The sequence below is a fragment of the Gymnoscopelus microlampas genome (assembly GCF_963454915.1).
Source record: "Gymnoscopelus microlampas genome assembly, chromosome: 12".
Taxonomy (NCBI): Eukaryota; Metazoa; Chordata; class Actinopteri; order Myctophiformes; family Myctophidae; genus Gymnoscopelus; species Gymnoscopelus microlampas.
Window position 1 is genome coordinate 12,383,058 of NC_139949.1, and position 17,493 is coordinate 12,400,550.

The window sequence follows — 17,493 nt, forward strand, 5'->3', positions numbered from 1 at the left end:
ATTTAGGAGACGTGTAGAATCGGCTTCAGGTCTCAATGGGTTCAAAGACCTAAAGACACAGTGAGCATGGAGTTGTCTCAACTAAAGAGTTCTTTCAAAAACAAAACATAGATTTTCACTCTTCTCCTCAAACCAGCTTAATTGGTGAGGATTGGGCCGATATCTCACACTGAAAACACAATTAGGCCCAACCAGGGCGTTCCAGACAAAACGAGGGGGAAAAAACTCACGGCCATTCTCATAGTTATTCCCACATCGTACGGCCGGTCTAATCGTGAGAAGTTAGCACATAAATCATTTTTTAAATGGTATTGTGGTTGTTTTTACAGCCTTAACATTGGGTTAGCATTATCAGGGCCCTTTTCAGGCCAAAGCTTTGACGGCTCCATAGATTAGTTTGACAGCACTATCATCAGTGTTGTGTAAATTAAATGTTTTTAGTTTATTTGTTTGTTTGCTTACCCATTATATTTGCAAAAAAATCAATTTTGAGGTACTTTTACTTTACTGGAGTATTTCAATTTTTTTGTACTTTTACTTCTACTCGACAACATCTCAGAGGCAAATATTGTACTTTTACTCCACTGCAATTATTTGAAAACTTTACTTACATTATAAAACATACATTAACCACTTTAGCCCTATTTTATTCCTTGGCTATTTGAAAATAGACGATCTACAAACTCACAACGTTGTGAGCTTGTAGATCTGCTATTTTCAAACATTTTAGTACTTTTACTCTTGGTACTTTAAGCACATTTTGATACCAATACTTTTGTACTTTTACGTAAGTAAATTTTGAATTCCGGATTTTTACTTTTACTTAAGTAAAACATTTGAGTACTTTTTCCACCACTGCTCAGGTGGATGATGAGCATCGGTAAACGAGTCATGCACAGCATGTGTGCTGCATGTGTTCATGGCAGAGCAGCCATAGGGCAATGTGCACATCTTTACTGATCAGGGTCACTTCATGCTATTGGCCTGTCAATAAATACAGGGTCAGTCTGTGTTTGTGTGTGTGTGTGCAATGTGCATGTACATTTGTGTGTTTCTGCATGTGTATGTGCTTCTGTGCAAGGACGTGTGTGTGTGTGCAAGGGTGTGTGTGTGTGTGTGTGTGTGTGTGTGTGTGTGTGTGTGTGTGTGTGTGTGGCAGTTAGGGATAGTGTTAATATGATGTGTGTCTATGTACGAGTACATATGTGTATCAGTCTCTATAGCAGCTGGCAGTGTGTGTGTGTGTGTGTGTGTGTGTGTGTGTGGGGGGGGGGGTATGTGTGTGTGTGTCTGTACGGGGTATGTGTGTTTGTGTGTGTGTGTGTGTGTGTGTGTGTGTGTGTGTGTGTGTGTGTGTGTGTGTGTGTGTGTGTGTGTGTGTGTGTGTGTGTCTGTACGGGGTGTGTGTGTGTGTCTGTACGGGGTATGTGTGTGTGTGTGTCTGTACGGGGTATGTGTGTGCGTGTGTGTGTGTGTGTGTCTGTACGGGGTATGCGTGTGTGTCTGTACAGGGTATGTGTGTGTGTGTGTGCGTGTGTGTGTGTGTCTGTACGGGGTATGCGTGTCTGTCTGTACAGGGTATGTGCGTGCATCTGAACGGGATATGTGTGTGTGTCTGTACAGGGTATGCGTGTGTCGGTCTGTACAGGGTATGTGTGTGTCGGTCTGTACAGGGTATGTGTGTGCGTGTGTGTGTGTGTGTGTGTGTGTGGGTCTGTACAGGGTATGCGTGTGTGTGTCTGTACAGGGTATGTGTGTGTGTCTGTACAGGGTATGTGTGTGTGTCTGTACAGGGTATGTGTGTGTGTGTGTCTGTACAGGGTATGCGTGTGTGTGTCTGTACAGGGTATGTGCGTGTGTGTGTCTGTACAGGGTATGTGTGTGTGTGTCTGTACAGGGTATGTGCGTGTGTGTGTCTGTACAGGGTATGTGTGTGTGTGTCTGTACAGGGTATGTGTGTGTGTGTCTGTACAGGGTATGTGTGTGTGTGTCTGTACAGGGTATGTGTGTGTGTGTGCATGTGCATCAGCCTCTCTTTCTCTCGGTCTCTCCTCTCTTCACCTTCAGAGGGGAAGGACACACATTCCACCACTGCTTCCCTGCTCTGGCCCTGGGCGACGCTCGGCCCAAGCTGATAAGTGACAGGGGCCCCAGCCCCCCCCACACCCCCTCCCTCCCTCCCTCCCTCCTCTTCACACACACACACACACACACACACACACACACACACACACACACACACACACACACACACACACACACACACACACACACACACACACACACACACACACACACACACACACATGTTTGTATTACTATACTTGTGAGGTTATCAGCGTTTTAGGAAGACATTTTCACGAATGCCATTTCGTATTATTTTCGTGTCACTCTCAACACTTGTGGAGCCGAAACATTCTACAAGCACACGACACGTCAGTCATCGTGCGTCACATTATGAGCTTTAGTAGATCAGCTATTCTCGGTGCGCGACACCAGAAATAAAATCAGGCATAACTCTAACCCTAAACAATAAATAATCTAACCTCTAAAATGTCTAATCCATAACCCCAAACCTGAATCCTTTTGAACCATAAAAACAACTATTTATCTCGCCAGGACGAGGAAACATTGTAATCACAATGTCTTATTTCTCTCTGCAAGTATAGCCACACACACACACACACACTCTCCTCCTCCCTCTTGTCCTTCCAGCGCACAGACGTGCTGCTCCGGAATTCTGCCCTCTGCCCCACTTCTGCCCCCCCCCCCCCCCCCGGCCTCCCCGCCCCCCCCCATCTCCTCCCACCTCTCTCTCTCTCTCTCTCTCTTTCTGCCAGAGAGGAGAAGAGGAGCTGAGCTCTTTGAAGCGGCAGGGCTTTAAAATGTTGGTGGTGGTGTGGGTGCTGTTTAGCCCTGGACGGTGACACGCACGGTGACGGCTCGCCCCCCCCCCTCCTCCCCACCCCTCTATCTCTCTCTCTCTCTCTCTCTCTCCCTGCTTATTTGTCTCCTCCCTCAGCGCTCTGCGTTTATGAGCCGAGTCTTCTCTCAAACAGCGGCGGGCTTCATTTGAAAGCTCAATGGGACGTCTGACATCTTTGCGCGAGTTGGATGTGTCCCCGCCATGAGTTACAGCACGCCAAACGTATTAATTAGTACACATGTAATGAGTGTATTCATTAAAATGAATGAATTAATATTAAGAATATCAGATAGAGAGAGAGAGAGATAGAGATATATACACACACGCACATAAAATATATATATATACATTTTTTTTCTTACTATCTCTGTCTTTAGCTGCTGCCTATTATTTCTTGTCCTGACATTATCCTAGCGTCATATAGGAATATTATCCACGCAGTCAAATATGTAAAAGTTAGATTTTCAATTCTTACACATGGTGACATTAAAGGGATAGTTCACCCCCAACATGACTTTTTTTCTATCGATTAGTCACCCCATGGAGACATTCCTATAAGCCAATAATGTGATGACCGGCAGCGGTTCCGGTAGGAGACACAAAGAGTCTCCTTTGCCTACCGGTCCGCTGGTCATCCAACTATTGTCTTAAGAATGCGACAAAAACAAAAAAAATATCCACGAATTCAAGTCTCCATGGGGTGACTAATGGATAGGAAAAAATATATAGTTTTCGGGTGAACTATCCCTTTAACACTCAGGATTCTATCGTGTCGGCACTTCTACCCCTTGTACTCTATTACAATTAAAGTATTCATCACCTGTAGTGCTCGTCCAAGAACGGAAGCTTATTCTGTTAGATTGCCGTGGAATCGTGGATAACAAGTAACAACTACATCTATAACATTTCAGTGTAATGTGCAATGTAATTGGTCACAGCCTGTAGTTTTCACATGTTCTCTCTGCTTCAGGCAGAATGCCATGGGTTGTGAGGTGTTTGGATTTGTTGTGACATGTTGGTAAGAATGTGTAGTTGCCAGTGTGTGTAGTGCAAGTGCGTACGTGCATTTGTAGTCGCCTGTGTGTGTGTGTGTGTGTGTGTGTGTGTGTGTGTGTGTGTGTGTGTGTGTGTGTGTGTGTGTGTGTGTGTGTGTGTGTGTGTGTGTGTAGGCTCCAGGTATGGGATTGACTGATAGTTGTTGTTTTTTTACTGTAAGGGAGAGTTTAAAAATAACTAATATTTTTTTAGATACCTCTTCACCACAAACACCGTGCAATGGTGTCACTTTCTGTGATGCTAATAAACCTCTCTCTCTCTCATTCTCTCTCCCTTTCCTTCTCCCTCTCTCCCTTTCCCACTCTCTCTCTCTCCCTCTCACTCTCTCCTGCTCCCCATCGCCTCTCTCTCTCTCTCTCTCCATTAAGCATTCTACTCAGACCAGCACCAAGGCTCCGTGCTTAAAAAACTCTGAACACCAAAAAGCCTCTGACCATGACCATGATGTGTGTGTGTGTGTGTGTGTGCGCTGAAGCCTGCGTTTGCAAGCATTTATGTCTGTGTGTGCGTGCACATGTGTGCGAGCGTGTGTGTGTGTGTGTGTGTGTCGGCGCAGTTGCGTGTTCACATGTGTGTGCCTCTGCCTCAATCGCTGGAGCCTGTCCAAGGTTTCCGTGGTGACCGCACACAACACAACGCTACGAGACAATCAGAGGCGAGCCCACGCAGCGCGGCGAGAGGACATTAACCCATTGAGACCGGGAACGCATCTGTGTCACTTTTTCATTTGAGCTAAAAAAAAAAAGTTATTATTTTACACTTTGGGCTGTTCAAAAATAGCAGATCTATAAGCTCGTAGCGCGGCACCGAGTGCCGCGCTACGAGCTTGTAGATCTGCTATTTTTTGAAAAATCGTGAAAATGTGTGCAAATCTTTGAATATATATAGTTTTAAAGCAGACATTAACTCAAATCTTTGCTTCCGGGGGGGTTCCTGGAACAACATGTTTTGAGATGCGGCTCCGCGGCCAAATACATATTAATTTTAGGGGGTCCTTGACATGAAAAAGTTTGAAAATCACTGAAACATAACACTTTTCAGAAAACCGTTAGGATTTAGAAGACATTTAGCAGAATCGGAACCTCAGGCCTCAATGGGTTTAACACAGGAACTGCGGGTCAGGGGGCAGAGGAAGGGAGGCCGAGGGGTGGGGGGGTGTGTGTGTATGTGTGCGTGTGGGACTGTGTGTGTGTGTGTGTGTGTGTGTGTGGGGGGGGGGGGGGGTAGACGAGGAAGGGGAGGGGGGGTGCACAGCCACAGGCAGAAAAGGGAGAGAGAGAGAGAGAACATGGCGTAAACAACAAATACACACGATATGAGAACCTAAAAGTGTTATAGGCTTGATTTATCCTTTCCTTTCATGCCCTGCGTCCCGAATATTAGCCGATCTGTAAGCTCACGACGCGGCGCGAAGCGGGGCGATGCGCCCGCGAGCTCGCGGAACGGCTGTTTCCGGCCGCGGGACACCGTCGTACGGCCGAGTATATAAAGCAGGCATTACTGTAGGCCCCTGTCTTCTTCTTCTGTGAGTCCCACACATCAAGGGTTTTAAAGGTCCCTCGGCCCCAGCGGTCGCGGCGGTGTGCTTTTTCGTTTGTTGTGAGGCTGTATTCCTACCTCCTCTCCCTGTGTGTGTGTGTGTGTGTGTGTGTGTGTGTGTGTGTATGTGTGTGTGTGTGTGTGTGTTGCTGTACTACACTGTTAGTCAGAGATGGCTGTATGCGTGCCTGAATCCATGAACAGTAGAGGGCTGCGCGAAGCAGACAGCTACACACAGAGAGAGAGAGAGTTTGTGTGTGTGTCTGTGTGTGTGTGTGTGTGTGTGTGTGTGTGTGTGTGTGTGTGTGTGTGTGTGTGTGTGTGTGTGTGTGTGTGTTTGGTTGTGCGTGTGCGTGTGTATGCGTGGACCTGAATGTAATGTGAGAAGCTGCTCTTTTGAAATTCAACAGTTAGAAAATGACGTGTGTGAGAGTGCATGTGTTCACTTGTGTACTATGCGTACGGTGGAGGGGAGGGGGGACTGTGGCGTATGCTGTGTCTGTGCATAATTGTATGTGTGTGTGTGTGTGTGTGTGTGTGTGTGTGTGTGTGTGTGTGTGTGTGTGTGTGTGTGCACGCGCATGTATTCATGCCCCTGCGTGTTTGAGTGTGTGTATATAAGTGTGTGTGTGTGTATAACCCATTAAGACCCGAGACGATTCTTAAAAACGTTTTCTAAATCCTAACAGTTTTTTGAAAAAAATATCAAAACATTTTTTTTTTCAAGATTTTTCAAAAATAGCAGATCTACAAGCTCATAGCGCGGCACTCGGTGCCGCGCTATGAGCTTGTAGATCTGCTATTTTTGAATAGCCAAAGAAATCTAAAGTGACACTGATGCGTTCCAGGTCTTAATGGGATAAGTGTGTCCGTAGGACTCGGTGCGCGTTCGCCTCTTGTGTGCGCGCGCATGCTCTCACGTATCTCCGTCCCCCAGGGACGATGCTAAAAATATGTGGCTCCTCAAGCCTTCTGGTGTCTGAGCTGTGCGTCTGCCCCCCCCCCTCCCTCGCCCATCCATCCATTCCCTCCCTCAATTACACCCTCTCCCAAACACGGAGAGAGAGAGACGCGCACGAGCGTGCACGCAAACACTCCTCCTAGCCACAACGGACGTGTGTGTGTGTGTGTGCGCGCGTGCAAACGCGCGACGCAGCCTTTAGCCACATACACATAAACACGGCAGCCAGGCAATGCGGTCCCTATGACAGCACAGAAGTGCACGCGCGACACGACCGCATACACACAGGCCAGCACGTGCACACGCATGTAGCGTGCACATTACAATGTGTGTTCTAAAAAAATGTCTAAATCCTAACAGTTTTTCGGAAACAAATATAAAGAAAATATATTTTCACGATTTTTCAAAAATAGCAGAGCTAGCTTGTAGATGTGCTATTTTCGAATAGTCAGGAAACACAGAAACGCATACGAAACACGCAAACATGCGTACACAAACGGACGAAGGAACATGGTGGACACGCGCACGGCACGCACACACGCACGCACACACACACCGACTGCACCCAGCTGTGTCTCTGCCACACATCCACCGAGGTTGACCTCTGTTCTGGTAGCAGCCAGAGACGGCTATAGGGAGGCGAAGAGGCACGAAAAAGAGAGGAAAAACAAGGTAGCCAACAGTGAACAGTAAGCTCAGGCCAGAGCACAGAATGTGCCCGGAGGAGGAGGAGGAGGACCAGGCGAGTTTCTGAAGGCTGGCTTTAACAAACAACAGTACGTGTTGAGGGAAGGTTTTCTCTCGATGGCATCGACATACCTCGCCTTTGGAACCGCACCCCTCGGTGCGTTCCCCCCAGCCTGATGTCCCCTCATCATCCCAGCTTTCATTTGTTTCGCTCTCCTAAAAAAAAACACACACAAAAAAATACGTTTCAGGTTGTGGTAGATACAAATGCTGTTTGCAGCGTTGTCACTGAGTTCTGAGGCACCCGATGCCTTATCCTTGATCAATGATACTCACCCTTTTTTATTTCAATGGCCCCCAGTGTCATGCATTAGGCTAGCCGTAGAATACGACTCTCGTAGAGGTATTTTATGATTCTGACATTTTCAATCTACGAGAGTCGTTGGGAACATCCCCCATGGACAACTGGACTTTCAGCTCTACAAATGTACAAATGGCAAAAAAAAAGGTGCTTACCCTCTTGCCCCAAATGTTAACTCATTGTTCGGAGTTCTAGTGCAATGTAATAATCCATATTTTTCAATAAAGAAGTGTTTTAATGCCGTCTGTGGCCAATTCTGTCGGAAATTCACAATGGCCGGTAGTGACGAAGCGCATCCGGAAATACAAAAAATGTGAACAGGAAGTAAGCGAGGGGGGGGAGACAGACGGGGAGCCCCGGGAATTTTCATTTTAGGATTTGTCAACATTAAAATATTATCAATATCACCCTTTGTGTGCGACTCTCTTTACAAGAACGTGAATGTTATTTTTTTCAGCCTTCACTTCGCAGAATGCTATTTATTTAATTACTAGCACCCTTTCAGCACAATCAAAAATGCTCTGAGAGCGATCTCCTCCTCAAATTTTATTTTGAAACTTTTCACCACCGTTTCTGACCTTGTTGTTTGACATCTACCTCGTCCAATGTCGCCTACAGCCAGTGGTGGAAAAAGTACTTAAATGTTTTACTTAAGTAAAAGTATCAATACTGTAACTGTATCAATAGTTCTCTGTTACAAGTAAAAGTCCGGAATTCAAAATTTACTTAGAGTAAAAGTACAAAAGTATTGGTATAAAAATGTGCTTAAAGAACCAAAAGTAAAAGTACTAAAATGTTTGAAAATAGATCTACAAGCTCACAGCGCGTCGCAATGCGACATGTTGCGAGCTTGTAGATCGTCTATCGGCTATTTTCAAATAGCCTAGGTATAAAATAGGGCTGAAGTGGTTAATGTATGTCTTATAATATAATAATTTATATCTGCAAAGTAACTAGTAACTAAAGTTTTCAAACAATTGTACAATATTTGGCTCTGAGGTGTAGTGGAGTAGAAGTCAAAGTATAGACAGTTGGAAATACTCCAGTAAAGCAAAAGTACCTCAAAAGTGTACTTAAGTACAGTATTTGAGTAAATGTACTTGGTTACTTTACACCACTTCCTATACGGCCTCCCAGGTTGAATTCCTTGAACATGCAAACTTTGCTTGGGCCAAATCATGAGATGCAAATTCTGATTCCAAAAATCTCTCATCTCCCCTGTCTCCACAGATGTCCGCGTGGTCGAAGCGTCCCAGAAGACGGAGGAGAAGAAAGAGGAGGAGGCCGCCGGAGCCGAGGCGGCGAGCAGACCGGCGTGTTCGGGCCGAGGCCGAGTGGCCCAGCTCACCAAAACATTCAACGCCCAGAGTCCCACGGACACACCACAGGCCGCTCCTCGTGGCAACAGACCCGCCATCCCCACCAAACCTAGCCACTTGTGTGTATCCTCCTCACCCTCCGTGAGGTAATTCACAGCCGGGCTTCGTGAGCCGACCCGATAGCCCAGTTCTATGTGCCAACAAGTGATGTAATGTCATGTCAGTGGTCTGGTTATATACTCTGGTTGTTGCCACGCACGATTATTGCATTCACCACGAAATCAGGACCTAATATATTAACCCATTAAGACCGGGAACGTGTTTGTGTCATTTTTTTAATTTCTTTGGCTATTCAAAAATAGCAGATATACGAGCTTGTAGCTCTGCTATTTTTTTAATTTATTTTTTAATTTGTGCAAATCTTTCTAAATATATATATTTTTTAAAGCGAACTCAAATCTTTGCTTCTGGGATTCTACAAGTGTCTTTTAATTCCTGGACAGTTTTCTGGGAAAAAAAACGTATGTAGCTGTATATCAGTGGTGGTTAAAACCTTTTTCATGTCAAGACTTCCTAAAATGCATTATGTATAATGTATTTGGCCGCGGACCCCCTCTTAAAATATTTTGTTCCAAGGACCCCCCAGAAGCAAAGATTTGAGTTACAAATGTTCGCTTAAAAAAAAATATATATATATTCAAAGATTTGCACAAATTTTAACGACTTTTCAAAATAAATAGCAGATCTACAAACTCATAGCACGGCGCTATGAGCTTGTAGATCTGCTATTTTTGAATAGCCCAAAGAAATCTTAAAATGACACAGATGCGTTCCCAGTCTTAATGGGTTAAAATGACACCGTGCCCATACAGTAGTTGTGCCATTGTCACACATTCTCCACCATAAACTTCTCATGACCCACTTTCTGCCCTGACCCCTCTGGGTGAGAGACATGTCCCATGCCCAAATAAAGCTGTACAGGACACCGTTGGGCGCCCAGTCAGGGGGTCTAAGCCAAAGGACATTAATGGGACAGGCTTCTCCACGGGGTGGTTCCCGAAATAGGACATTTTCACACCATCGCTCCCATTCCCAAAGAAAAACAACACAAAGTTTTTTTGTCATGCTTGAAACGTTGAATGGGTTTTTCCTTCTTTTTTATTTTCATTTGTCATTACAGTGCAGTACTGTAAATTATCTGTGTGGGAAAAGAATTTCCAAAACAACTGATTGTAATTGAAATTTGTATTACTTTATGACTACCTTTGATGTACTTTTGAGGGTATATATGACTATCACATTATGTATTCACTTGGTGTTGTTGCTATCCACATTTTGTGTTACATGAGGATGAATCTGACCTGCTGTACCAAAGCCAGTTAGAGATCGCTGAGCACTCATTTTGAGTTTTGTTCACTGCATGACTGTGTTTTGGCGGTGCCTTGGTGGTGTCGTAATGGCTGATTTTACACTTGGTTGCGTGCTGAAAATAGCAGATCTACAAGCTATCTGCTATTTTCAGAGCGCAACACCCGAGCGCAAACAAACATAAAATGACTTGTCTTTTAGTTCTACTGGATCTCTTCTCCACTAGTCCCTCACTAACATTTCAGTTTTCATTAGTTGACGTTAGTATATTTAGTCATCATAGCTTAGCTTTTATTTGGTTTTCGTGAGTGAAAAAAGATAGTCGACAAACTTTTTCCGTCATAGTTTTAGTTGACGAAATCAACACTGCCTACAGGTCTATGTTTACATTCTCAGAGTGAAATTAACTCCATTCACCACTTTGGTTACAACACAAACATATCACACAAACTACTGGCTTGAATCGGATTGCTATGGAATTTGTTGTACACCTTCATGCCTCCCCGAGAATGAACCGTAATGATTTCCGGTTACCACCACATGATCTTTCCTCTAGCGCCACCAATAGGCAAAATGTTCTGCTTGCACACAAAATAGAGGATAATACAGGATGGACCGCATTTGTTGCTTACAGTGGATGAAGCCTCACCATTTGAGTTCAGGCCACTTTGCACAAAAGACACATCTTTGCAGGATGAACCTTTGGCAACACTATGGTCTTGCCTCCAGCATATATAAGGTATATTCAGTGAATATACAAGATATGCTACACACAATTTTGCCACTGATAACCATTAAAATGCTGGTCTCTAATGATGGCAATAGAGCACTAAAGTCTGACGTAATTTACACATCCTACCTGGGTCGCGTTTTTTCCCCCCAGACTGAATTCCCATAAACGTGTTTAATATCGCGTCAAATAAGAACTGCGGTTTAACTGTTATGGATATGAAGCTATACAGTGGATATGACTGACGGTGAGAAAACGCTAATGTTACTTCCTCCGAATTAGTTACATTTTCTCCAGTTTGTTTATTTTTGGACTACGATTCTTATATGAGACGATTCTAAGATGACCCAATGTTATTACTTCTACGACCCAGGGGATGAACGAGTGACGTCAGACTTCGGTGCTCTATCAGTTCATGCGACTTGGGTCCAGTTGGGTAATACGGAACAGCACAGCCTCCAGAGGGCGCTAGTGAGGTTTTTAGACTACTAGTCTTGCTTCTCCAAAATGAGCTTCAGCATCACCTGACTGAGTTTTGGTAGAGCGGGTCACAAATACCACTTCATTTTAATTGTATGTTTTCAGGTATATTTTTCAAAGCCTGAGCAAATGCACTTGCTTATGTTTTTTCTCACGTGCCATAATCTAAACGATCTGCATTACCTCATGCAGACCCACGTTTGGCTTATAGTGTTTTTATTTTGTTTTCTTATGAATCTTGGGACAAAGTCATTGTTTTGTACAGAGGCAGCCATAATAGTAAGTAAATAAATGGAGTCATCTAATGAGAAGAATGACGAAGTCAATCAGTCTCAGATATGTATCCGATTGATGTAAAATGTTCTTCGACAGATAAAAGTCTAGCCTTTAGAAACAGGGATTTCCATAATGACAGCATCCGTGTGTTGAGCCAAAGAACGGCCATGAACAGGCAGAACAACAGTGCTGCATTAACCTATTGACACCGGGAATGCATCTGTGTACCCACTAAAAAACATAATTTTATACTTTGGCTATTCCAAAAATAGCAGATCTACAAGCTCATAGCGCGGCACTTGGTGCCGTGCTGAGCTTGTAGATCTGCTATTTTTGAAAAATCGGGGGAAATTTGTGAGAATCTTTGAAGATATATTTTTGACGGCAAACATTTGTAACTCGAATTTTTGCTTGTGGATATTTTAAATCCAGAAAAACAGTTTATTTAAAAAAACTAAAAAAAACTATGTTGCTATATTAGTGGTGCTCAAACCTTTTCGTGTCAAGGACCCCAAAAATTATATGTATTTATTTTCACTTGAAAATGTGTACAAATCTTTGAATATATATATTATTGAAGCAAACATTTTTAACTCAAATCTTTGCTTCTGGGGGTCCCTGGAACAAAATATTTGACAAACGCTTGCTTTAAAGAATATTCAAGGATTTGCACAACTTTTCACGATTTTTGCAAAACAATAGCAGATCTACAAGCTCATAGCGCGGCACTCGGTGCCGTGCTATGAGCTTGTAGATCTGCTATTTTTTGAATAGCCAAAGTAATCTAAAAATGACACACAGATGCGTTCCCGGTCTCAATGGATTAAGTACTGTAGGTGCTTCTTCCTCCCCTCATCGTGCTGTCTGCTCTCTGGGGAATCGCCTGAACTTGTTTACTTGTCAGAGAACAACGTACGTTTTCTTTTCTCTCTCTCTCTGTCTCTGTCTCTTTGCCACCTGGTCAAACCCTCAAGAGCTACCTGGTGTGTATCAGGGACGGTGCCAAAATGCGTCCTCCCCTGTCAGTCCCTGTGTGTGTGTGTGGCGGGGGGGGGGGGGGGGGGGGATCCAGGCAGACCCTAGTGGAGACAGACAGTTACTGCCAGTTCTTTCTTGTGTTATGCCAAAAGTAGCCGATCTACAAGCTCACACAACACATCAAACATCACGACGAGGTATTGTAAATCGGTTGTTTTTCTGTGATTGAAACCTCTCGTACGTTTCCTCTGTGTAGCTTGCTGATATGTCTGGTTTGGGGCGCCTATTCGTTGTTGTTTATATTTGCATTTTCTGAAGGGAGTACTGGGGATATTTAACACTACCAAGATGCTGGTATAAAAAAAAAAAGCCGGTTTCCAGTCAAGTAGTTTTTTTGCCCTTGTGAATTATGGTGTGTTTCATTTGAAAGGCTGAATGGCAATAGCAAATTTCAATGAAATTTGCTATTGAGTATGCCAAAAAAAAGAAAACAAGGTTTTATGTTCACTAGAGGTGTAAAGTTTCTTTTTTTTGTTTTCTTTTTTTATTAAAAAAATACATTTTCAAATGAAGACATTTGAAAAGGTTGCTTAAAATTCTGCTGAGAATTGGATGGAAACATTTCTAGAGATATTCAGACATGTCACGCTTGCATGGTGCAATCAAAGAGGAACAATAAAGTCATAAACAGATAATGGATATCTGTTTTATTTTTAAGGAAAGTATGTTTCCAAAGTATTTTAATGTGGAAAGATTTGTAAAAGTGTATGTTAGTGCATGAGTGTGCGCCGTGCGTGCATACAGTATGTGCACGCGGCCTATTATGTCTGCATAATATTGTATGCTACACTTGCATACAGTTTCACCTTTATTTACTTCATATCAAAGCAACATCCACTCATGTTTAGAATTAGGGATGATATTATCGGCCAATATTATCATAAAAGGGTAATATCGGAAAATATCTGTATCAGTTTTTTTTTGTTTTTTTTTAATAAGTTACAATACAGGAGCTCTTACTGTATGGTGTGTGTGATATGAAACGTGAGTTTACCATAATCACAGTAATCCATAATCATATTCCATCATGTTCAAGGGCTTTTGCAGGGAAATGAGAGACTCCAGTCACTTTCAGTTCAGAGGGCAGGTGTGTGTGTCTGTGTCCAGCTGACACTCGTTGACGCTCGTTAATGTTATAGGCATCAAAGCAATTATGCTTCTGCACTGTCAAATAGGCCAACATCTAATCTAAGATTAGTGGGACTCATTCAAATGACCACCAGTGAGTCCCGGGACTCACTTTATTGAAAACCTAACAACATCACTGTATTATATTAGATGTATTAGATATTATATTGATATTATAGCCATTTTATTTTATTAGATATGTGATGTTGTCACCTGACAATTAGTTGACTTTTGGTGAAAAAGCCTGCATATATCGGTATCGGTTGATATCGGTATCCGAAATTAAGAGTTGGACAATATCGGTATATCGGATATCGGTAAAAAAGTCAACATCGAACATCCCTATTTAGAATCCACAAATCTGAATTAAATGAAGAAAAACTCCCAATCGTCCCATCCTTCATCGATTCAGGTTTGTATTGTTAAAATAAAACAACAATTTGCTCATTTAACCTCTTTTGGCTGCTGTTTGCTATAATATTTAAAGCAATATGTTACAGCACCAAGGAGCAACAAGAGAGCCAGTGAAAGAGCTGTAGGGCAAATAGGACCCATGAGACAGGCACTATTAAAGAGTATCAGAGAGTATTAGCTGGAGTATTAGATCAATTACATCAAATTAATAAAACACACTGTGAAGACAAAATACACAGAGTTCATTCAAACAGCACCAACACCAGTATCCCTGGTTCAGTTCCTATAAACATTCAATGGTAAACTTTAAATAATTAGCATAATGTCACTACAGTGCTGTACTGTATTGTCACTAGTAGACTTAGTCACTAGTAGGCCAGTTAACCCATTAAGGCCGTTCAGGCCTTAATGGGTTAACTGGCCACTAGTCACCCTGAGATATGACCTATCTAAATAGAATTGTAGTACAGCTTCACAAATCTTGCGGTACCTTTGTATTTAGTAACACAAATATTTTAAAACGTGTTACTACCATTATCATAGTTATGTTTATTACTATTACAATTGTTTAATATAGAAATCATGAGGATCCAATAAAATAACCGGAATCTGAACTGGCCTTGGACTAAATGATCAATTCAAAAAGCAGGATCAGGATTCAGGGCAAGGCTTGATAACTCGGGCGCATAGACGATTTTTCCCTCTGCCACCAGGGGGGGGCAAAGGAAATATATGAACATATATATATTTTTTTATATATGCAACATATGTTTCTCATATGTGACATATTCGGAATTGACCACCTGCATGCATATATGTCTCTACATATATATCCATATATGTGGCATATATGTGGACATAATATAAGCTATATACGAGACAAAAAAATCGTACGGCCCCCAGGTGGGGCGAGTGCCCCCCATGCCCCCCCGCCCTAAAAATAATATTGCCCACGCGGTTGTTTAGGCGTATACAAATGCATCCCAATAATGTACTTTGCACTTCCTCAGAGTCTCATTGAGCCAAGCAGTAATTATAGCTAAACTCAGATCACTGCAAGTCATCAACAGGTCTGTGAGGCTTTTCACACACCTATTCACCAAGGTGATACGATATTAAAAAAAACAAAAAACTCATACTGTATGAAGAACATTGTGTCTTGACCACCGGATATACTGTGACTGTCATCTATGCCCGTGATATAGGCCATCATTTGTTGCAGTGTGTGTGCTTGGAACACACACACTTCAACAAATGACACACACACGCACGCACGCGCAAAACACCCACACATATATACACAGAGACGTACACACACACACACACACACACACACACACACACACACACACACACAATGCTCCACAACCACAAGATGATACCTAGACACCAACAGTCTCTCTCCCTCTCTTTCTCTCTCCCCCATTAGTCTCTCTTACAATGGCTACAACTTTTCTGCAGTGCATTGAGACGTCGGCGTATGGTCTCCATCCCGAGAGCGAGTGTCCCTCGTTATGCCCTCGTACCACCTCCCACGACCAACACACACACACACACACACACACACACACACACACACACACACACACACACACACACACACAGAGCTTGTTGGCCGCTGTTGCTGGCGTCAGGGCCCCTCTCCGAAGAGATAAAAAAAAGGGGGCTGTTGTTGTTGCTTCACAGACGGATGTGCTGTTTCTCTCCCTTTTGGTGCCTCCTGACGCTCGCCCCAAAGAAAGGGGAATTGAGGGGGAAACGCATTGAAAGAACAGGGAAAGGGAAAGCGTATAAGCTACTGCTAACACTGTGGAGCTCCAGAGCACCCACATCTATCCCCCCCCCCCCCCACCACCTCCCCCCCCCCCCCGCCTCACCATCACTATATACCGGCTCCCAATAGGCTCTATGCACAGCAGCCATATTGGAGAGATATTGGGCCTCTTCCTTTTACTTCCTTCACAGGTGTTACCAATGATACTAATTAAGGCTCTGTTCCATTTAGTGTAGCACAGTGGACCCCCGTAACTCTGAGAGTGTACACATGCTGTTTGACCAGAATGGAACAGAGCCTTCATTAGTGTCATTGGTAACACCTGTGAAGGAAGTAAGGAAGAGGCCCAATTTCGTTCCAATATGGCTGCTGTGCATAGAGCCTATAACCATTGTAGGGTCTGGCAGGTGGACCCAACCAAGTGCAGAAACCCGGACGAGTCAGCCGGAGCGCAGGCAGGCAGACAGACAGACAGTGGTGGAAAGTAATTTACTCAAGTAATGTACTTAAGAAAAATGTTGAGGTATTTGTACTTTCCAATTTTCAATACTTTTACTATCTACTCCACTACATCTCGAGTCGGATCCAAATATTGTGCTTTTACTCCACTACAATTATTTGAAAACTTTAGTTACTAGTTCCTTTGTAGATTTTGATTATCATTAAAAAACATACATTAACCACTTCAGCGCTATACATATCAGCCATTTGCATCTGCTATTTTCAAAAGAGTTCTGTACATTTGAAAACTTCAATTCTGCATAATGAGTACTTTTACTTTTGGTACTTTAAGCATTTTGATACCAAATACTTTTGTACTTTTACTCAAGTACATTTTAAATGTCTGACTTTTACTTGGAGCAGAGTATTTCTACATTGCAGTATTGATGCTTTTACTTAAGTAAAAAAAACTGTGGGTACTTTTTCCACCACTGCAGACAGACAGACAGACAGACAGACAGCTATGTGGCTGATTAACTGATAAGTCTTTCATTATTCACAATGCCGATGCAAGTTAGCTAGATAATGACACCCATACAAAATGTAACAAATAGACATGGTTCTACAACAGGGGTCTTCAACAGGGGGTCCGGGACCCCTAGGGGGTCCTCAGAGCTACTACAGGGGGTCCGCCAAATCTTTGTGAGATAGGATTTAGTTTTTTTACATTAACCACTTGAACCCTAGAATTCCTTTTCTGAGGGGAACATTAGCCGAAAATAGCAGATCTACAAGCTCTCAACGCCTCGCGCTGCGAGGCGTTGAGAGCTTGTAGATCGGCTATTTTTGGCAAAGAGGCTATAGGTGTAGAGGGGAAAAAATAGCAGACCAAGAGAAAAAAATTTTTTAATCTGAAACACAATTTTATACAATATAGAGTAGGGGGTCCCTGCTTCATCTCTCTCTCAGCTAGGGGGTCCTTGGCCTGAAAACGT

At 43.2% G+C, this 17,493-nt stretch overlaps 1 protein-coding gene across 3 annotated transcripts in view; it reads left to right on the top strand.

Moving 5' to 3' along the window:
- The window catches only part of LOC311057975 (uncharacterized protein), a 36,560-nt gene extending 23,166 nt beyond the window's left edge, over positions 1-13,394 (top strand). For all 3 annotated transcript variants that reach the window (XM_084075201.1, XM_084075203.1, XM_084075202.1), the window contains exon 7: positions 8,761-13,394. In XM_084075201.1, the coding sequence (XP_083931327.1) occupies positions 8,761-8,999 (239 nt within the window). In that variant the 3' untranslated portion in view covers positions 9,000-13,394. The remainder of the gene's footprint in view (positions 1-8,760) is intronic.
- Positions 13,395-17,493: the final 4,099 nt, after the last annotated feature.